The sequence below is a fragment of the Coenobita brevimanus genome, chromosome 27 (genome assembly GCF_032717465.1).
Source record: "Coenobita brevimanus isolate Jiangsu-jjx chromosome 27, ASM3271746v2, whole genome shotgun sequence".
In the NCBI taxonomy this organism is placed as follows: Eukaryota; Metazoa; Arthropoda; class Malacostraca; order Decapoda; family Coenobitidae; genus Coenobita; species Coenobita brevimanus.
The window spans coordinates 6880370-6903965 of NC_136980.1; the positions used below are offsets into that span (position 1 = coordinate 6880370).

General features: G+C 41.6%; 1 protein-coding gene across 1 annotated transcript in view; it reads right to left on the reverse strand.

The window, feature by feature from the left end:
- Cyfip (Cytoplasmic FMR1-interacting protein Sra-1) overlaps positions 1 to 23596 on the reverse strand; it is an 86014-nt gene that overhangs the window by 17889 nt on the left and 44529 nt on the right. The window contains exons 14-19 of the mRNA XM_080268405.1: positions 19021 to 19094; positions 14021 to 14194; positions 13466 to 13540; positions 6954 to 7107; positions 5137 to 5336; positions 488 to 621 (exon numbers count right to left, since the gene is read on the reverse strand). Of these exons, the coding sequence (XP_080124531.1) occupies positions 488 to 621; positions 5137 to 5336; positions 6954 to 7107; positions 13466 to 13540; positions 14021 to 14194; positions 19021 to 19094 (811 nt within the window). The remainder of the gene's footprint in view (positions 1 to 487; positions 622 to 5136; positions 5337 to 6953; positions 7108 to 13465; positions 13541 to 14020; positions 14195 to 19020; positions 19095 to 23596) is intronic.

The window sequence follows — 23596 nt, forward strand, 5'->3', positions numbered from 1 at the left end:
GGGTTTATTGTTCACGTAATGCCACTCAGGGATAAGTGAAGCTGGTCACTCTCATCTTAAATGTCAGGACCAACTTGCCTAGCCTCGGGCTCCTATGCTCCTCATGGGGCAACACAGGATTAGATGACAGATGGATGGATGGAATTAAAATTAATTTAAGTTAGATACACCATGTCTTATTAAAATGGAAATTGTACCATATAAATTAGTGTACGTGATACCACACAGTATACAATGGAAAACCTCAGTGATATTTCTACATAATCATGCCTAAATCTTAAACCTTTTATATATCTACTAAGAATAATCCATTCAGATTAGATGCAGCACATCTATGATATAGGATAATTGATGCAGCTAGTACATTAAAAAAAAAAAAAAGTAAATTTCTGGATGGCCAAATATCATTAATGGAACTTTTTTACAGTTTCACAAGAACAAATAAAAAATGGAATATTCATATATAAGATAAAACAGTGATAACTACCCGAGTACTGTGAGTATATATTAGTGTAAGCAATGTTGAGCGCCTTGCTGCCCCACGCCATGTATGGTGCAACGTTGGGTGGCTTGTCTCGCTGAACTGGCTGGGCAAATGTGGTTACCGTTGACTTAACAAACCTGGAATGATGTTAAGCTTATGTTATTAAGAGCAAATCAATAAAGGAATAAATGTCAAGAAAAATACCAACTACATAATACTAACAATTAGATGTATAAAACTGAGCCTCGCCTATTGAAGTCTAGAAACTGCACTTTTTCTTTTCACCATGACAGCACTAAACTGCACATCTTTCTGTTGCAACAGCAGTTTAACCCCTTAACCGCGGGGCGTCACTTTCGTGACGCTTGGGAGCAAGGGATCATACCGCGGGGAATCACTTTTGTGATTCTGTGTTATTTTGAATTCCTCCAGGCTTCCAAGTGGGGGCTTGTATCATCTATCAGTACTGCCAATGTCCAACATTAGTCAGCACTCCTAATCTCATCTGTACTTCCATTCACTGTTGACAATTTAGCCATTTCTCCCCGTTCTTGACTCCCCTCCCTACCTTCCCTCCATTACCCTCTCCTCTTGCCTGCCCGGCCGTGTTACGCTAAGTAAATCTTCCCTGGAATTTTCCACTGATTTCATCCATGGAAATAAGCTCTATGCCTTATTCTTATACCAAATAATATAGGCCAAAAAGAAATGAGGTAAGTGAGTGCCATACACCTGGAATTGGCTAATTATCACCTGACAACACCTCACGTACACACGTTCACTGTTTATTTCCCCTTGAAATATGCTGTATAATCTATTCTCGTACTAAAAATATATATAATGAGGGAAGGGAGAAGCCTAGGTGATATTTACATTCACCTGGAACTACCTAATTTATAATGTATTGTCTAGATTTCCTGCCAATCATTTCACTGCTATATATTAGCAGCTGTCAAGAGGCTGGCGTTGGCAGTAATGCATTTCCCTAGGTAGGCCACCCCGGCCCACCCCTATCAGTTCACTGTCATCTTCCAAGGTGAAGGTACGTCTGTTTGTTCCTGCTAACTTCAGCCACTTTTTAGCCCCATGCAAAGGGCCCTGTGACCTTTACCCCCTACTAAACCTCACGTGGAAAGAGGTAAAGGGCTGACAATTGAAAAAGAGTGACTACGATCTTTCTGTTGAGTAAAACAGTGCAAGTGGAACTGTAAATAATGTGTAAACAGCAAGTAAAGCAATGCATGTAAATATAAGTGAACAGTGGAAAATAGTTTTATAAGTTACTTCAAGTGACAGTGCATAACACAGTGTAAATAAAAAAGAAATGTAAAAAATGTAAATAAAATAGAGAACGATGTAGTGCTGCCTACTTCTTCCTTAGCCTTTATCATTCTTTTTCTGTGCCTGCCCTCCTCTCTTCCTATTTCTCCCATCTTTCCTGTCACTACTTAATGCTTTTCTTTCCGTTACAGGTGGCTTTACATTGAGTGACAAGCCAAATGGCTTCCTGCAAGCCAAGAAACCATTTACAACACTGGGTGGTAACCATATAACCAAACCATACGTGCTCCCTACGAGTCAAGTGGGTTGGTGGAGGGTTAGTGCCCCTCCCTGTAAAACAAATAACTCAGAGTCAAATGGCCACCCCGTATGGGATTATGGCGTCTGGCAATAGATAGATAGATAGAAATAGAAATGTAAATGAGAAGTATTATAAGAATACGAGTATATATACTAGGAGTAATGAAAGTGAAAGTTTCACTCTAGCATGTATGAATACTATGAGTTATGAGAGTGAAGGTGAAAGTGACATTCACTCTCAATGCTAGTACTGTATACAGGACGAGAAAGTGAATGCTACGTATTTTACTGAAAGAAATTGAATCCCTACAGTGACAATAAACTACTATTGCTGAAGGAAACTTATGGATAAAGACTGTAGATATATATATGTGTTATATAGTAATAGAAATATAAACTGTGAGTGTTTTTATGAATAATAAATGAAAACACCAGCAGCGAACTAGCACAAGTGGGAAGGTCATACGCCCTCGTAATTTTCATTGCTTTCACAGTGTTTTTTTTTGGGGGGGGGAATATGGATTTCAAACTATTTGAGAATCATAGAACAGTGTTTCTAGTGATAATATCAGGCTGTGGTAATCATATTACGGGTTGTCGGGAAGTGTAAAGTGGAGACTTCGTTACCCAACTTCAGAGGTCTCCACAAGTCCTACAGTACTAGACGAAAGCTCAACAAACACCCCAGGAGAAAGCTGAAGGTATGTGCCAAAAGCATATGTGATTTAAATATTCTAGGACTAATAACTGATTTTTGGCAAATATTTTAAGAGAGTCTGTCGGAGCGCGAACATGTCCGAGGGTGCCACAAGAAAAAGCAAATCGAGCCCGCGGTTAAAGGGTTAAAGCACTTTACCAAACAATGTATGCACAGTACTGTACTGTATAACCCTGTCTGAAACCAAACCATGAAGGTAAAGACTATCTATCTATATTCACCTACAAAACTGGATCTACCTATAGCCAGACACCTTAATGCCAGAAGCAGTGGCATCTCCCATTATTTACCTTCTCACAGTGGCATTGCTCCAAAACTTTGGCAGGAAGTCACAGTTCAGTTCCCCAAAGAAATGTAGTGTAGTCTGTTCATATGATGCAAAAATGTTGTGGTTAGTGTGTGTGTGTGTGTGTGTGTGTGTGTGTGTGTGTGTGTGTGTACATATACAGCAGAAGCTTGATATAACAGAATAACTGAGCCAACCCGTTCTCGTTATATCACATTTTCCGCTCTATTAAGTGTCCGTTAGAAAACCATAGATAGACTGGAATTTTCCGGTAAACTGTGATTTTTCTTATATTTTTTCCCCCTGTTAATCCAGAGTTTTTCAGATACATCAGACATAAGTCAGGATCACACCAATGGTTTTTAAATTATTTTCACCACCATTCCGCATGGCCTGGTGGTTTAGTGGGTAATTAACGCGTTCCAATCGGATTGCGCCTGTGTAGGTTTACATCCAAGGGGTGGTTGGGATTTATTGCTCATGTAATGCCACCCAGGGATGAGTGAGGCTGGTCACCTTCATCTCAAATGTCAAGACCAACTTGCCTAGCCCTGGGCTCCTATGCTCCTCATGGGGCAACACAGGATTGGATGACAGGATAGATAGATTCACTACCATTGCAGTACTCTACTGTATTGTACATTCACTACAATAATCAAATCGTATAACATATATACTGTAATAATACACTACTGTACACTGACAAATCCATCCACCCACCATCCAATCATATGTTGCCCCATGATGAGTATAGGAGCCCGAGGCTAGGCAAGTTGGTCCTGACATTTAAGATGAGAGTGAGAAACATGTATTTTATTTACCTTACTGTGGTGAACATACCTGAAGTGGTCAGGCAGTCTGGACTGCTTCTGGCTTTACCAGACTTTTTCTGATACAGTGTATAAGAAATTAGTGCGGTAGCTCCTCAATTCCAGTAAAAGCAAATTCTGGTCTACTGGTCTGCTATATTGAGGTTTTATTGTGTGTGTGTGTGTGTGTGTGTGTGTGTGTAAATAAATATTATATATATATATATATATATATATATATATATATATATATATATATATATATATTTATATATATATATATATATATATATATATATATATATATATATATATATATATATATATATATATATATATATATATATATATATATATATATATATATATATATATATATATATATATATTTATATATATATATTTTATATATATATATATATATATATATATATATATATATATTTATATTTATATTTATATATATATGTGTTTATATATATATATATATATATATATATATATATATTTATATATATATATATATATATATATATATATATATATATATATATATATATATATATATATATATATATATATATATTTATATATATATATATATATATATATATAGTATATATATATATATATATATATATATATATATATATATATATATACAGTATACTGTATATGTAATATTGTACATACAGTAATCACTCCAATATCCGACGTAATAGAGCCATAGGTAGGTCCGGATATTGGTTCTGTCCGGATATTGGGTCCCAGCTTATGGACTTGTACTAATGGACCCTAACTCAGAGAAACATCTATACAACTCCCTCTGGACATGCATAGCACCTATTTAAGACCCAAATCACACCAATAAGGCACATAAATGACTGAAATAAATGAAAAGAAATAAAATGAGGGTTTAGAAGTAGGTTCATACAATAATAAACATTCTGGTGACTGGCTCCTGGACTGGTACTTATGGACCCTAACCTAGCCTAACTCAGAAAAACACCTTCCTACTGCACATGCATAGCTCCTAACACCCTATTCACACCAATAAAGGACATTAAAGAGTGAAATGAGGTAAGTATAGTATGGAAAAAAGTACAGTATGAAACATTCTTATGTCCGGATATTGGGGATGTTCGGATATTGGGCGTCCGGATATTAGAGTAATTACTGTATATAAAAGTGGGCTGAAAAGGTTATGTTACAATATTCTTAAAGTGGATCATGAGAGTACAAATGTGTCTCAAATCACCTTCCAGTAGCAGCGTTGTAGCAGTAGTTGGGTAGGAAGTCATAGTTCAGCTCCCAAAAGACATGTAGTGTTGTGCGTCCATATGGTGCCAATACATTGTGGTTGGCCTCACGCAGCTGAGCATCAAAGTCATCCAAAACCAACAGCTGACTCAGGAGTTTGTGCGTCAATTTGTTTACCTCTATTAGACCCTCTAGTTCCTGTTAGGGGAACTGTACATTAGCTGAAATACAAACATGCATAAACACACTGTGTGATCCATTTACTTTATTCCAAATTCCGCAGATGGATTCCTTTCCTACTGTAACCTAACCCAGCAAGTCTTAAATCAAACATGCCTAACTTTACCCCTTCTTTACCGACCCCTCCCCCTGGTGTAAACACTACGTTTACCCCCCCCCCCCATACTGACCTGACAGCTCCCCCTCCCGTAGTGTGAGGGGTAGTGTATATTTTTTGCCATGTCCAAACTATTCACTTTTTGTGATTTGTTTGTATACTGATGATTACATAAACCCAGCATGTTGCTGGTAATAACATAAAAAAAAGATAAAATAAATCACTATATAAGTTTACATATGCTGAAGTACTATTACCCAAGTAACTACTGTACAAACTGGCTTGAAAAAAGTCCTGCACAGATTGATGGGTTATTTATTTACCTTGTAAGCTGAGCATGAAGTGTGTGGGCACATGTGATGGTGATGGCGACCTTGACCTACTTGCTGCCGAGAGTGTGGCGTCACTAAGCTCGCTACTATTTTCCTCCTCCTCCTCACTCACATCAACTTCGCTATCATTTTCAGGATAACAGTCATCTACTGACACATCAGACACTGCTGCATCAACATCTGATACATCTAAATAAGTATCCTCATGACGAATGAGCTAATCACTATTCGAATCCGCCAGAGACGCCATGAGAGAAAAATATCCTGTACACCCTCTTTCGTTGTCAAGTGCGTGGTAACTGGCTCTCACAGGCAGGCCAAGGGGTGTAAATTCTGATGTATGTCAGTGGAAAATATAGTAAGATATCTGTAGCAGAAATTTTCAATAAAATAATGATCAGTCTAAAAGTGGTTACATCACAGATGAGTGAGCAAGCCATTGGTGCCGCCGCAACTCAGTCATGACGTATCTTATGATATCAGATTTCGTCAGAACTTCGTCACAGTCTTTGCTGTCAAAACGCGGAGCTGTTGCTATCACGAGGTCCTCAGAAACAGCCTTACCGGGCTACCCTGAGGCCCATAAGCTGCCACTCATTACAGGATGTACCAGTGTACCACGGTTGTGGTTCAAGTGTCTCACAGGTGTTTACAAGCGATGTACGGTGGTACATCAAAACACATTTCCGGTAAAGAAGGGGTTAACCATAACTTAACCTAGCAAAACCCAACCTGATAAAATTTAAGCAAACCTTATTCATTTATCTCAACTTACCATTATCTAATCTATCCTGACAGTGACAGTTGACACAGCCAAACATAACAACCTAACCTAAAACAATGGCCACAATAAGACCATGTGGCAACAAGTGGGTGAGGGCAGGCTAATATGTTTGAACAGACATACCACAAACCCTTATTTCTCTCCAGTCCTCTCCTAATGCAGTACAACAATTGCTCATCAATATGCCTCACGTGAAATGTATCCCAAACTGAGATTGTGACTGAAACATAAGTATGAGCTATCAATTTTATGCCACTGCTCACTGCCAGTGTGGCCACTTGCATGTGTTGCCAAAACTCCTGCTCACATCTGCCCACTTCCTACCAATGTGTCTGTGGCCTAAGCCAGCCCTCCCAACCTACCACAACAGATGTGATGTCAGCACCCTCGAAGCGTGCGATGGCAACTTCAAGGCTCTTGTGCATTGATGCATTGATACGCTGGCAGATCAGCTTGTTCAGGTCAATACTGCGCCCCAACAGCTGTACATGTCGTTGCTTTAACAATGTCTCATACCTGTGGTTAGCAGAAAGTTGGAGATTAATTATAGATAATAATAATAATGATTACTGTATTATCATCTACCCTTGACAGACGTATACTGTACAGTGCAGTATTATACTGTGGAGTAGAACACATCATCATTTCTATTATCTGTGCTAGACAGACATAAATACAGTAATCCCCATACTATCCGGACGCCCACTTTCCGGACACCCCACTTACCGGACATTGTGGACCTGGACCTACGGAACCCAAAAATGGCCAAAAAAAGAAAAATATTACCATAAAATCCGAATATTTTCCCACCCATAATTTGAAATTGCCACGCAATGCCGAACAGCTGTTTACACCACGGCCCCTTCAACCCTTCCCTCCTCCCCCCTCTCCCCTTCCCCCTTCCCTGTCAGGGTTGCCATTTGGTATATTTCATTACTAAATGTGGGCCAATTTGGTAAACAAAAATTCGTTTGGTAATGAATCAGAATAATGCATTACCAAACGGATTTTTCACATGTATGAGGATACACAGGATGGAGATGGTGGATTGTTTGCTCTCTTTGATTAATCTGCTAGCCTACATAGTGTGAAAATAATCAACATACTGTTAATTATTAGGAGAGTGATTACATGTATTTCCACTCATATATATAATTGGTGAAGAATAAATGCTAGCTTTATGAATTTGGTAATGAAAATTAAGGAGTTTGGTAATGTGGCCATTGCGATCTGGCAACCCTGTTTCCCCCACACCAACAGTTACTGCCTACCTTCAACTGCGAGTAGATGCTTATCGCAATGGATCCCACACGTGCTCGTTGTTTGTGAATAAACAGTGAATAAACTGCATTACCTCGCCACTAGACCACACGGGAATTTACAGTTTTGTGCAGTGTTAAGAAATTAGAATTTGGAGAGCAAAGGATTAACTGTGGAGTGCAAACTGGCGGTTGAAACTGGCATGGTGCAATTACTGTAACAGAAAGTGCAGTGTTAGACAATTATAACTCACAGTGCAAAAGAATTACTGTAGGTGCAGCACAACACGGGATTACTGTACGTGCTTCAAGAGCATTTTCATCACTGCCAAAGCTTTGGAAAGGGCGGCCACAGACGTCCTGTTAGTACCCTGGCTGAGGGTACAGTCACTTCTAATTCCTCATTCTTTGGTTCCTTTTCATTTATTTTATGCTATATGTCCATTATTGGTGTGAATAGGGTCATAAAATAGGTTTAAATAGGCGCTATGCATGTCTGATAGGAAGTTATTTAGGTGGCTTTCAAAGTTAGGCTGGGTTAGGGTCCTTAAGTACAAGTCCAGGAGGCTGGGACCCACTATCCAGACGGGACCACTTTCCGGACATGCTTTTGGCTCTATTACGTAGGATAGTAAAGGGATTACTGTATATCAAATGTACTTTCAAGCTGAAGAAATTAGGCTATATCATTATCATCACCATCATTTACCTTTTTTAGACATATGGTATATACAACTGGTAGAAGAAATCTTCATGATCGACTCCAACTACAAATGTAAATACAGTACAGTACATCCCCCTAGTACGCAAATATATGGGAGGCAGAGGACGTTGCGTACTAGGAATTTGCGTACTGTGAATACATACTCTTATGGGAAAAATTACATATGGGCGGCACCCCCCTTCATGGGCAACCCTTGAGTATAGTATTGCACTATACAGGGAAATCTAAGACATATTACCTAAGATAAAGTAAACCAACAAGATTATGGTTTTACTAGGTCAATCCACAAGGATATGGCTTAACTAAACCAACAAGAATATGGCTGCTAACCTTTACCCAAGAGGACAACAGGCATGATGGAGGTAAGTTGAGGATGAGGCACCTAACGTGCATCTCCTGCATCACCCACCACACCACTCGACACACCACCTTCCTCATCACTTTCATTACCAGCACTTTCGACACTTTCACTAGCTAATGCACTCACTTCGTTCAAAAACCCTTCAAACTCTATTTCTGACACCTCAGACATCAAATTAGTCTCTTGATCCTCCTCAGGATACGGCTCTTCTGATGTTGAAGGGAGTGATTCCTCACTTTGTTCAAGCCGAAGGTAACGGGTGATGAGTGTTTGCTTCCATCTGTTTACTTCCTGTTTGTACTTGTCAGTGTAGTAGCAGAAGGTTTTGTCCAGTGAAGACATCACCTCCTCCACTCGCAACTGAGAGTGTTCAATATCCTTGAATTCTTCCTTGAATTTATCAAGGGCACACAGTACCTGGCTGATCTCCATCATGGACAAATCTTCACTCTCCATCACTGGTGTTGCTGCCTTTTCTGCTGTGATCTCCTGCTCCGTGTTGGTCTCGTCCACTCGCTGCATGATCTCCTGGAGATCCTGCTCTGCTGTTGCCGAATGTAAACCCCTGACCTCCTCCAGCGAGACGGCCTGAAAACCGGGCACAGCTTGTGCACTTGTGAGAGTGGCTGCCTCGGCAGCAGCCAGGGACTGAAAGCTGCTTTCCAGTCCGATTTCACACAGGTGGGGTACGAGGAGGCGCCAAGCATGGGTAATTGCTGCAGTGGTTATATCTGGCCAAGAGGACAACAAAAGAGTGATGGCATCCTTGAGGTTGAATGACCACCAAAAAGCCATAATAGTCTTCTCAGGAGTTGAAGCTGGTTGTGCGGGTGCTGTGCGAAGTGAGGATGAAGCGGGTGAAGCGGGTGGTGAGTCCAAATCATCCTCGGCATCCATGACATCACTCCCAACTGTGTTCAAGTCAAGAACTGCCTGCAGTTCCTCACAGCTGTCGGTCTTGCTGTGGAGGTGATCATAGAGGCATTGGTGGTACAGCTGCTTGACCGTTGCAATCAACTCCTGGTCTAGCGGCTGGATGAGTGAGGTCGTTCTCGGGGGCAGAAAAACGATCTTGCATTCCTTGCTGAGGTCTGCTAGCCAGGTTGGATGACTTGGGGCATTGTCGAGGATGAGAAGCACCTTGGAGGGGATGCCAAATTCCCGGGATTTTGCCTTGGCATCAGGCATGAAATGCCGCAACAGCCACTTGGAAATGATGCTACTAGTCGTCCAACCAATGGAGTTGCTGTACCAGTATACCCCGCTGTCATCCATGCAGCGCAGATTCTTGTAACCACAACAGGACGCATCTTGCGTTAGCCTGATAAGTTCACGGCGAACATGACTGTTATCCTGCTCTTGTTGGTTTTTCTGCCCCAGGCCTGGCGCTGGTGCAAGCATAGCCTTGTAGTATAGGGCTGTTTCATCAGTGCTATAAATTTGGTCCCTGCTGTAGCCGCCCTCGTCGATTATCCCCTTTAGGATGGCTGGGTAATCCCTGGCCGCCATTTCATCTGCTGATGCACGCTCCCTTGTAAGGCCAATGTGAGGTAGCTCCTTCCTCTTCAGAAAGTGGCAAAGTCATCCCACGGAGGCTTTAAATGGTTTCTTTACAGCAAGCTTCAGAGCTGCAGCTTTGAAGAAAATCTTGGCCTGGTCCCTGATTAGGGCCCGTTCAGTGGAATTCTTTCTTTCTCCTTCCTCAGGAAAAATGTAGCCAGGTACCACTCCATAAGAATTATAGCCTGGTTGGTCAGTCTGCTTCTCCCGTCCAATGCTGCCGTCCCATATGTCTTCACAGTCTTCTTTATGGCCTCCCTGTTAGCCCATATAGTTCGCACAGACGATTCTGCCAAGCCTAGTTCCTTGCCAATGGCCGTGTTACCCTTCCCACTCTCCTTCTTCCTAATCATTTGCATCTTCATGGCATGGGTGATGCACTTCTTCCTGGATGAGGGGGCAGACATCCTGGCTCACCAAAAAAATAGCCTCAGAGTACATGGGGACGTACCTGGAACAGCAAGTGTACCCTCTGTGCGCACGTGTTCCCTCTGCTGGAACTCTCACCTCACCATCCTCCAAGCGATGCATATGGGCATCACGTGACGAATGAGTAGCATCGACGTCACTAGGTGGGTGGAGCATAAGTAACCGTTATCGCTTCTTGGGGGGGCAATGTCACTTACTCAGGGTAACCCTGGATTTGGGCCACTCTTCACGGCCTGTCTTGCTTACAAGGAGTTCAATTCACGTACTGATAAAAAGTACACTAAAATTAACAAATAAAAAAGGTCCTCGTGTACATGGGGGATCACGTACTCGGAACTCGCGTACTGTGGGGATGTACTGTACCTATATACACAGCATGCCTAAAGAAATGGACCACACACACATACATTCACCACTCAAGCCCCAGAATCATAATTCCACTTTTAAAACCATAAAAAAATAATCTACCTATCTATCTATTTATTGCCAGATGCCTTAATCCCTTCTACGGGGTCACCACAAATAAATCGCCTCCACGTCACCCTGTCCCCCGCCATTTCATTGCCCTGCTCCCAGTTCACACCTCCCTCTCTCATATACCTCTCCACTCCATCCCTCCATCTCATCCTTGGCCTTCCCCTCCCTCTCTCCCCCTCCACCTCACTCACATACACTTTCCTCACCAGTCTCTCACTCTCCATCTTCTCCACATGGCCAAACCACCTCGGTGTGTTTCTCCTAATGCTTCCTATCACATTCACATCCACACCATAATGCTCCTTCACATCCTCATTTGTCTCTCTGTCTTTCCATGTGACTCCACAGGCTCCTCTCAAATAACTCATTTCCATTGCTCTCACTCTTGACTTCTGTCCCTTCAACAAGGTCCAAGCTTCACTTCCATACATCAGAGTTGGTATCACAATACTGTACTGTCATGTAATAACTTTTTCACTTCCATGCTCACTTCCCTGTTTCTTATCACTGTCTTCAAGGAACCCGCAACCTTTCTTCCTTGTTGTACCCTTTCAAGCGCTTCACCCTCCAAACTTCCATCCTTACTCATCACACTACCCAAGTACTTAAACGTACTCACATTTTCCATATCTTCATCATCCAACCTCACTGTACATTCACAAACTTCACCTCACTCGAAGACCATAACTTTACTCTTCCCTACATGCGCCTTTAAATTCCGTTTCTTACACTCTCTCCCAAACCCATCCACCAAGCATTACAGCTCCCCTTCGTCTTCACTTAACAACACAGTATCATCAGCAAACAACAGTACAAGGAGTTTCCAAACAATGCCCTCTCTCATTAGGGCCACTCCAACATCCACTGCCCTAACTTGTATCTCTTTTATAACCCCATCCACAGACAGATTGAACAACCATGGAGACATGACACAACCCTGTTTCATCCCAACCTTCAAATAGAAAAACTCACTCAGTTCACTATCCACAAACACTGCAGCCTTAGCACCTTCATACATACTCTTCACAGCATTCAACAACTTCCCATCTACTCCATATATTCTTAATACTTTCCACAATCCTTGTCTATCCACCCTGTTATATGCTTTCTCCAAATCCATGAAGGCCGCATACAACTTCTTTCCCTTCTCTAGACACTTTTCCACTAAAGATCTAAGAATGAATATCTGATCTACACAATGTCTTCCCTTCCTAAAGCCTCCCTGTTTTTCTCCAACTAATTCCTATGCTATATCCCTAATTCTGTCAATAAGTATCCTACCGTATACTTTTCCTACTACACTAAGAAGACAAATGCCCCTATGATTACCACACACTTCTTTTTCCCCTTTCCCTTTGTACAAGGGAATAATTATACCTGACTTCCAATCATCCGGGACTTTACCTTCTTCCCAGGCCAATCTGCACATCTTCCACATCCATTCTACTACTATCTCTCCCTCATGCTTCAGGATTTCACCACACACTTCATCAATTCCTGGGGCTTTCCCCATTTTGACTTTCTTCAATAATGGTAAGTGGTGGCGACCATCATCCACTCACTTCATGTAGTGCTGCCTACTTCTTCCTTAGCCTTTATCATTCTTTTTCTGTGCCTGCCCTCCTCTCTTCCTATTTCTCCCATCTTTCCTGTCACTTCTTATTGCTTTTTTTTCCATTACAGGTGGCTTTACATTGAGTGACAAGCCAAATGGTTTCCTGTAATCCAAGAAACCATTTACAACGCTGGGTGGTAACCATATAACCAAACCATACGTGCTCCCTACGTGTCAACAAGTGGGTTGGTGAAGGGTTAGTGCCCCTCCCTATGAAACAAATAACTCAAGAGTCAAATGGCCACCCCTTACGGGATTATGGTGTCTGGCAATAGATAGATAGATAGATAGGACTTTCTTCAATGCTTCCACAACTTCCATCCTACTGACTCCTTCCTGTCTTCATACAATAAATGGTAAAAAAAAGGAAAATGAGGATCCAAAAGTACAAATGAGGACCGAGTGAAGGGACATAAACCTTAATAACAACAAGACAATTATCAACCAACCTGTTTGCTGGGGGGTAGTGAATCCTCACATTATTGTGACTACATTCACTACGGAACCGCTTGTCCAGAAGAATGCTGGAAGAGAGGAGATATTATATCAAACAGTGTACCTATCAAAGAACATGGTCAGAAACCCTCAAACCACAGGAGTTTCTAAGTGGTGAGTATAATCATCCAGCAAAGACATGAATAATGGATACTTCATCTCCAGAGGCTTTATAGTTAAAATGAGATGGTTTCTTTATCCTCAAACTTCACAAAGTCCCACTTGCAAGTACTGTAACACCATCTAAGAATAGTCATTAAAAAAATAATAGTAAAATATAAATAATAATCATCATCATAAAAAGTTGTCCCCTATGTTTAATGGGTTAAATAGTTTTTCTTTTTCCTCTTAGAAATTAAATTTTGTCTTCAGAATTTAACACTCTTCAGTATGAATGTGTCTCAATAAGAAAAGGCGCTCCTAAGTCAAAGAAAATTATGTGCCAGTAGAACTAAGTAAAAGAATATTACTGTATTTGAACTTGGACTTTACAGTAAATCAACACCAACCTTCCAGCCAAATGCTTGTAGTACGCAAAGACCTGCTCGGACAACTTGAACACAAACTGGTCAAAGCATAGGTTCACCTCTGCCTCTATCTCGTCATACAGGAACTGCTTGCGGAACTGGGTAAGCGCGTAATATGCTGAGTCATTGTACAGGTCCAACGGGTACAGCACACACCTATAAATATATAAATATAAAAATAAATAAGTTGATGGGGGCACCCATCATCCACTCACATAGTGTAGTGGTACTCTCTCAGGGTAGCTCTACACTGAGTGGTAAGCCAATTGATTTCCTGTAAACCTGGAAATTATTTAAAACACTGGGTGGTAACCTTATAATCAACCAACACGTGTTCCCTGCATGTCAACAAGTGGGTTGGTGGAGAGTTAGTGTCCCTCCCTGGAAAACAACTAACTAAAAATACAAACAAGAAGCCTTGGACCAGGACTGACAAACAGGTGACAACCAAGGACCAAACAAAGGACATGGTACAGTTTTATCATGGATGTAAGGGATGCGAATGATGATGTGAGAGAGAGATTGTCCAGGTGCTGGAGGGTGCAAAAGTGGACATATGTGGATTAACTGAGACTAAATGGTGAGGTGACAGTGTGAGAGAGTGGGAGTACGGATGGGATATATGCGTGAGAGAAGGTGAAAATGACAGGGCAAAAGAGGGAGTATGTATTGTTGTGTGCAAGACTTGGAAGGATAATAAGAGTATGGATCATTTGGTTCAAGGATTGTAAGTAAGACTGAAAGTACGATTCAGTGTGTGTGTGTGTGTGTGTGTGTGTGTGTGTGTGTGTGTGTGTGTGTGTGTGTGTGTGTGTGTGTGTGTGTGTGTGTGTGTGTGTGTGTGTGTGTGTGTGTGTGTGTGTGTGTGTGTGTGTGTGTGTGTGTGTGTGTGTGTGTGTGTGTGTGTGTGTGTGTGTGTGTGTGTGTGTGTGTGTGTGTGTGTGTGTGTGTGTGTGTGTGTGTGTGTGTGTGTGTGTGTGTGTGTGTGTGTGTGTGTGTGTGTGTGTGTGTGTGTGTGTGTGTGTGTGTGTGTGTGTGTGTGTGTGTGTGTGTGTGTGTGTGTGTGTGTGTGTGTGTGTGTGTGTGTGTGTGTGTGTGTGTGTGTGTGTGTGTGTGTGTGTGTGTGTCTGTGTCTGTGTGTGTGTGTGTGTGTGTCTGTGTCTGTGTGTATGTGTGTGTGTGTGTGTGTCTGTGTCTGTGTGTATGTGTGTGTGTGTGTGTGTGTGTGTGTGTGTAGCAAGCACTGCCAACACAAGATTGTGCAGCAAAAGAAGAGTTCTGGGCAAATGTGGAAGTGTACATGGAAAAGTTTGAAAAGAATGAGAGAATTTTTCTGATTGGAGATATGAATGGAAAAGTAAGGAATGTGATGGTGGATGGAGTCGTCAGCGGGTGTGCCTGCTGAAGTGGATGAGAATGGTAGTGCTCTAGTGGACATTTGAACGGGGATAGGGTTGGTGATAACCATTCTATAGGGACGAAATTATCCACAGGCATACGTGGCGAGTGATGGGCAGTGTGGTTGGTGAAATGAATGAACGAAAGGCAATGACTTACGTGTCAGTGGATGAAAGAATGAGAAGCCATGTAATGGATGCAAGTGTATACAGAGGTTGGGGGAGTGGACTTCTGATCACCACATGGCGGTGGTGAAAGACAAGGTTCAAGTGCAACGGAGGAATAGGAGGAGGGAAGGACAGGGGGGAAGTAGTCCATACATGGAGGGTAGATGGAAAAAAGGCAGAATATAACAGAAGTGGAGGAGTAATTGGGTAAATATGATTAGGTGCAGATGGGGAAGGTGTGTGAAAGATATTCACAGAAATCTGTGCAGCATGTGAAGTGGTGTGTGGGGTGAAGAGAAGACGAAAGGGGGTGCAAGGAACAGAATGGTGGAAAGAAGAGGTGAGACAAGCTGTGGCACAAAAGAAGAAAGCATATAGTGCCGGATGGAAAGCAGAGACATGGAGGAACTTGAGAGATGGAAGAGAGTTATATGTAGAGAGGAAGAGAGAGGTGAAAAGATCAGTAAGAGAGAGAGTAAGAAGAAAGTGGATGAGGAATTTGGAAGGAATTTGAGTGTAAAGAGGAAGGAAGTAAGAAAATATTCTGAAAAGAGGTAAAGAGAGTTAGACAGGGTAATAAAGAAGTTAGTAGGAGAGTGAAAGATAAAAATGGATTTACAGTGGAAAATGGAGAAAAGGTGAGCAGGAGAGAACACTTTAAAGAACTGTTAAACACTGAACGTGAAAGTAATCTAAATATACGTGGCTGGGGAATGGATGGGTGATGGAAGGAGGTGAGAACGAAGAGCTCAGTAGGATGGAAGTTGTGGATGCAATCAAGAAAATTAAAATAGGATAAGCCCCAGGAATTGAAGGAGTGTGTGGGGATATGATGAAGCATGGGAAAGAGAGACAGTAGTAGAATGGATATAGCAGATCTGTAGATTAGCCTGGGAGGAAAGTACAGTCCCGGAGACTGGAAGTCAGGAATAATTATTCCCCTGTATGAAGGGAGGGGGGGGGAAAAGAAGTGTGTGGTAATCATAGGGGCAATTGTCTTCTGAGTATAACAGAAAAGGTATATGGTAGGATACTTTTTGACAGAGTTAGGGAAATAACAGAGGAATTAGTTGGAGAACAGGGAGGTTTTAAGAAGAGAAGAGGTTGTGTAGATCAGATGTTCATCCTTAAGTCTGTAGTGGAAAAATTTCTAGAGAAGGGAAAGAAGTTGTATAAGGCATTCATGTATTTGGAGAAAGCATATGACAGAGTGGATAGACAAGGAATGTGGAAAATATTAGGAATACTGTATATGGAGTAAATGGGAAGTTCCTGAATGCCGTGAAGAGTGTGCATGAGGGTGTTATGGCTGCAGTGCAGCCATACTAGGGTGGGAAAGGAGGTCCAGATGATGATTATGATGGATTACAAGCGATGTGTCATGTTTCCAAGGTTGTTCAATCTGTATATGGATAAGGTCATAAAAGAGATACAAGGTACGGCAGTGGATGTTTGAGAGGCCCTAATAGAGAGGGCAGCGTTTGGAAACTTCCTGTACTGTTGTTTGCAGATGATACTATATTGTTAAGTGATGATGATGGGAAACTGCAAGGCTTGATGAATGAGTCTGGGAGTGGGTGTAAGAAATGGAATGAAAAGGTGAATGTAGGGAAAAGTAATGTTGTGGTCTTCAAGAGAAATGAAGCCACTGAATGTACAGTGAGGTTGGATGATAAGGAAATGGAAAACGTGAATGCATTTAAGTACTTTGGTAATGTGATGAGTAAAACTGGAAGTCTGGAGGATGAAATGCTTGAAAGTATGCAACAAGGAAGAAAGGTTGCTGGTTCTTTGAACGTAGTGAAAAGAAATAGGCACGTGAGCATGGAAGTAACAAAGTCACAGCATGATAGTACTGTGATACCAACTCTAACATATGGAAGTGAAGCTTGGACCTCGTTGGAAGGCCACACGTCAAGAGTGAGAGCAGTGGAAATGAGTTGCCTGTGAGAAGCATGTGGAGTTGCATGGTGAGACAGACTGACAGATAAGGATGTGAAGGAGCATTGTGGTGTGGATGTGGATGTGACAGAAAGTGTTAGGAGAAATACACTGAGGTGGTCTGGCCATGTGGAGAGGATGGAGAGAGAGAGACTAATGAGGAGAGTGTATGAGAGAGAGGTGGAGGGGGAAAGAGGAGGGGGGAGGCTGAGGATGAAATGGAGGGATGGAGTGGATGTGGATGTGATTGAAAGTGTTAGGAGAAATACACTGAGGTGGTCTGGCCATGTGGAGAGGATGGAGAGAGAGACTAATGAGGAGAGTGTATGAGAGAGAGATCGAGGTGGGGAGAGGAGGGGGAGGCTGAGGATGAGATGGAGAGATGGAGAGACGGAGTGGAGAGGTATATGAGAGATGAAGGTGTGAGATGGGGGTGTGAGCTGGGGAGAGGGCAGTGAAATGGAGGGGGACAGGGCAACAAGGAGGATATTTGTTTGTGGCCAACCCTTATGACATTAAGGCATCTCACAATAGATAGATGGGAAAAATATAAAACACTCTGAGTACATGGAAAAGTTTTGCTACTTAGGCAACATGTTCAGTATGAAAGGAAAGCCAGAGCCTTGCTTGTCTGGTAGGATGAAAAATGGACAAAATTTAAGAAACTGTTGCCTCTATGATTATGATGGGGCTCTCATTTTGTGCCAAGGTAATCTCTGCATAATGTGTGGAATGAGTTACACTATATAACAGTGGGACTTTATTTCTATGAGAAGATGCAAGAAGTCTAGAATGCACAGAAATGATTATGAGATGACTAGCTAGGATGTGACTAGGTGAAAAATGAGAACAGTGTGCCATGACAGAAATGGTACTTAAAGTGTCAGAATGGTGATGCAAACTGGTGGGCTGAGATGGTCTGGAAACACTGAGAGGCAGGAGGGTGACTTTTTGAGAAGGGCCACAGGTGTGAATGTGGAAGGAAGAGTGGCCAGAGGCAGACCATGGATGATGTGTGGTGAGGTCCTGCATGGAGGCCTCTTGGATTGGGAACTAAGCCAGGAAATGGTTTGAGCTTACTGCTAATTGGTGCAAGAGCCTAGACATGCATACATGATCAGTGGTTTTGGAATAAAATGTAAGCAGTTAATAAAGCCTGATGATAGTGAAAATGGATAAAAGCATGTACAGAAATACAGAAGTGAATGGTTGCAGCCCTTTTTTAGTTTAGTTATCCATGTAATGGTCTCCATCCAAAATCTGTTTGCGTGGATGGCTTGTCTCTGGCATGAACTGAAAACTTCCGTGGGGATTCAGTCAAGGCCATCTCCTGTTGGGAAGCTCCCAAGAGGGAGAAAGACATAGGAAATAACAGTGATGGAATGGAAGTGTAGCATGTTTTACTGGGGATTATGCAACACTGTCATGATATCTGTCATCTCATCAGGTGGCTCTCACTCTCTCTCTCTCACTTACTCCATCATTGAGGCGTCCTTGGTGCGCAGGATGTGGTCGGTGAGGATCCATGGCATTGACATCTCAATTGGGAACTGTTGCAGGAAAAGGAAATTTGGTGAGTGCATACATAATACATAATTCCTTCCCATATTCTGAGGTGTAGAGCCCCATGGGTAGGCTATCACAGTCCAATACCTTATAGTTACAGTTACATAAATTGAAATGAATGAATAATACCAAAATACTTATAACACAAGCTCAACATAATTTTTGGCCTCTAGTTACTGTCCTGAGAATTGCTGAAACTGATGAATAATATCAACATACTGAAAACACACGCTCAACACTTTCATTTTATAGTAGTAATCATTGTAGTTTTCGGATGTGTCTGAAAATATTATAGTATTTTCCATATACGTGATACTTGACAATGGAAGGCATATGTAAATGCAATCTATGACAAGGACTTCAGTATGCAGGTGTCACTTTCTCTCTCTGCATGCACACACTAAGCAATTTCAACATAAAACAAAGTCAGCCAATAAAACTGTCACTCAAAACACTGACACAACAAACCTGATGAGGTTAATGGGGAATTATTAACCCTCACTTCATCACTTGAGTCCATACATATTCTTCACTTAACTTTCTAATACCTGTCTACATTCGTCTACATCCTACAACCAAACCATAATACAACCCATACATATCTTACTACCAAGGTATCTATTATACAACTCACCTACTGTATATCCTGCTATTAACCCCAGCCACGCTTATTCTTATCAACCTGATTACCTTCCCTGAGTCATTGTTTTAGGACTTTTTTTTTTTTTTTTAACATTAAGTTGATTTTTTGTCATCAGATCAAGAGTTTCTGAGCTTGAACTCTTCATCACCCTCGTCTTTTTGTAATTTAAGCCTCTTGGGTGGGTGTGAGGGCAGCGATAATTCGCCAGAACTGTGGGAGGTAGATGGGTGTGAATCTGCCATTGGTGGGCTGCAAACGAGAACTGAATTACTAAATATGCGGTATTTGGCAACTGCGGTGTGGCAGGGATTGGCAACAGCTCCTGGTGGCACAGAGGGAGAGTCAACGTTCCCATGGAAACAATTGACACTTCCTCGTGCTTGAAATTATGGCGCAGAGACCCCATCGCCTCATATGAGGCGATCAGCATGGCAGATATGCAGAGGCCTGCATATCGCCTCATATAAGGTGATGAGTGAGGTAGGGATTAAACAATCTATTATGCAACACATATATACAATGTACAGAGTGGGATATATATATATATATATATATATATATATATATATATATATAATGCTCATCTTCCCATTGGATGATTTCTTGTGTTGCGGGGACAGCTCATTCAGTGTTATCAATATCTATCTTGCCTCATTTATTGATTTTCTACTCCCACTGCCACACCCATGTCCATAGCAGCAGAATGAGCCATCCCTGCAACATATAAGATACAGAGAAGCAGGTTTCTAGTAGAGTGCTACATACAGACCATCTTGGATTACAGCATACTCTTACTGAATTTATTATACAGTAATATTCAGTCCCATACTATCCCCCTGAAAATGAAGGGACCTGAGGCTAGGCAACTGTTGTTGTTGTGGCCCCAGGCTCATCTGAAACATGAACCCAGTGGACTGAAGGCTAAATTTGTCCTTCTGCCACTCCACCCTCTTTCTTTCAAGGGACAGGAAAGATGCAGGGGGATTTTGCATAACCAGGCAACTGAGCCACCAGTTTATATTAGTTCCACCACATGATGGCAACCCTCTGCAGCAACCTGTACTCCAGTTCAAACAAATATTTCCTGGCAGAATTTTGCACCAAATTAAAACCTCCAGTCACCTCTTGAAGATTTGAATAATTGTGTGTATGGCACAGACTTCACCCAACTTAGTGCCTCATCACATAACCACCAGGTGCCTTTCATATCACACAACATATTTACGTTCAACAAATAAAAAAGGATTAATCCCTTGAAACTGATGACTTGCTATTTATTTTTAGATCATTCTTGCAGCATCCTCATGATTTTACTCAGCAAAGGACAGACTTTCAAACAGGGGGAGTAACATATTGCTTTCATTAACCCCATTCACTCTTCTACCTTTCCCCTAAGCTTAGAGATACCAACACAATATTACAAAAAGATGTTACCAGTTTCAAAGAGTTAAGCCTACCTAGAATACAAAACTGCAGAGAGGAAATACTAATAAGAAGCAAAAATAAAATCTGATATAATAAATCTTAAAAAGTCATATAAACATATAACTCTGCGCATTTACAGTATTATTAGGAGGAACACAATATTACCATCACATTCCCTTTGTCTAATTCCAGTTACTACAATTTCAACTTTTATATCTAAAATCTGCCACTGTCAGATGATTTTAATCACTGCTAGGGACAAGCCTCTAGTAGTCGTTACTTAACCCTGCTTTGGTCAATAACATCCGTCGATCACAAGGAGGCAAATGCTTCTGTGGGGCTGTCTTACAGGTACAGCACGGTACAGTAATTTCTCAATTATCTGTTGCCACAATAACTGGCCCAATGCAATATCCGGCACTTTCTCCTTGACTCTATTAAAACAAATATTTCTGTGCAAAATATCTGGCACAGAAATGGGAAACAATCGGTGGTACTATGCATCTTTTGGCAGTGATGTGTATCATCTGGCTCAGACACAGGGCTCAATTGGCACGTGGGCAGACCCTGCAACACGCCAGCCAATCACAAGGCGTTGTGCGAGCAGCCCACCCAACATGCCAACCCTACCATCACTCTCTCATTCTCTCCCATGGACATCGTATAGTGACAATGTTTCTGTGCACTGTGCATTTGTGATCCATGCAGTGGCTACCCCCCAATGCTGTGACTTAGCCTGTGGCTCCCAGTCTCTTGCTTGCTGTTGTAGTGATACAGGCTGTAGAGATAGGGGCTGAGGTGGTAGAGATTTTTTTTTTTTTTTTTTTTTTTTTTTTTTTTTAATGCAAGGAAAATGGAACCAAAGGTCAGGGGCCTGCAAACTGCTCCCTCCAATAAAAACCAAACAAGATAACAGAGAGCCAAATTCAAGATCCATTCATTTTGAGATGCCTGGACACACTGCATTTGAAACACTAGAGATCGTAGGCAGTAGGAAAAACAGACAGAGGTAGACAGTTCCTGAGTTGACTTGTTGCATACATGAAGGACTGGGAGTAGCAGCTGACTCTTGCATTATAGAGCTGGAAATAAAAGGGATGAAAATTTGTTGCCAGACGGGTGCTACGTGCCCGTCGTAGTGGTGGAGGGATGCAAGCCATTTGCACTAGAACACAAGGGATTAAGTGCACTGTACTGTGCAGTATACTACTCTACCCTCCAGTGATGCCAAAACTAACTGAGTACAGTATGATTATGATTATATGATATACAGTGCTATATTACTGCACTACAGTATATGTACTGTATCAGTTATGTATTGGATTTTCTGCTTAATTTTAATCTTTTACTCATGGGTAATACTGTATTGCTGGAAAGTTTTTAGGATAAAGGATTGAGAGGGACTGTTTAGGACAGTGACACAATATCTGGCTCAACGATGAATGGATAGCCGACTGGGGGTACTGAAGCAATGTCCAGCATTTCGCATTATTTGAAGCGAAGGTTGGCTGAATTTCACTGGATAAGTGAGGGATTACTGTATGTGTGCCCTGTATGGAACTGGTGCTTCCCTGTGGTAGAAAGTACAGTACCCTGCCTGGGTCAAATCAGGGGTCATCCCACAGAGAGGTGCAGGAAAATATGAGGTTTGGCTCCCAGGCGGACAACCCAACTACTACATCCACGGTCACAATGCCACCATATAGGGTGAACGGGATAAGTGGTCTACATTAATCCCTTCACTATGACACTGTCTATTATTCCTTGTTAAATACCTTTATTCAACTCAACTTCATCAATCCAAAGATGCATTTTTCACTTCATTCTAGCAATCTCCAGGCTATTTTCATTCACACATGGAGAAACTATTCCAACTGAAGATGTTAGATTCAGCTTTCACTTACTTCTTCAATGAAACGGGTAATGAAAGAGATCAAATGAACTTACGAGATAAGGAGAATAAAGTACAAAAATATTCGGGGTTTGGAAACTGTGTGCATTAAATCCTCCAAAAAAAATTTTTTTATTTACAGTATTCTTGTCTTCACTAAACCATTTCTTTTTCCTTTTTTTTCTGATTGGGGAGATTTTTGTACTGAGACTGTGGTTACTGCTGTTGTTGTTGTGGCCTCAGGCTCATCTGAACATAACCCCAGCTGCCCTTCTCCTCCAGTTCACCATCCACCTATGGGGGAATAGGCAAAAAGCTGAGGGATGATTGCATACCCTGGCAGAGAAGCTGTCATGTTATTGCAGGCAAACAAGTAAGGTTTGCTCTCAGTTAAGTTTGGAAATGAGTGTCCTGCCCTGACCATCACACTATGCAGAAGGTAATAACTTTACTATGTGAAGTTCTTTCTGTATGTGATACATTCATTTAATAAATTTTGTTATCAAGTAAAACTCACCTACAAAGGC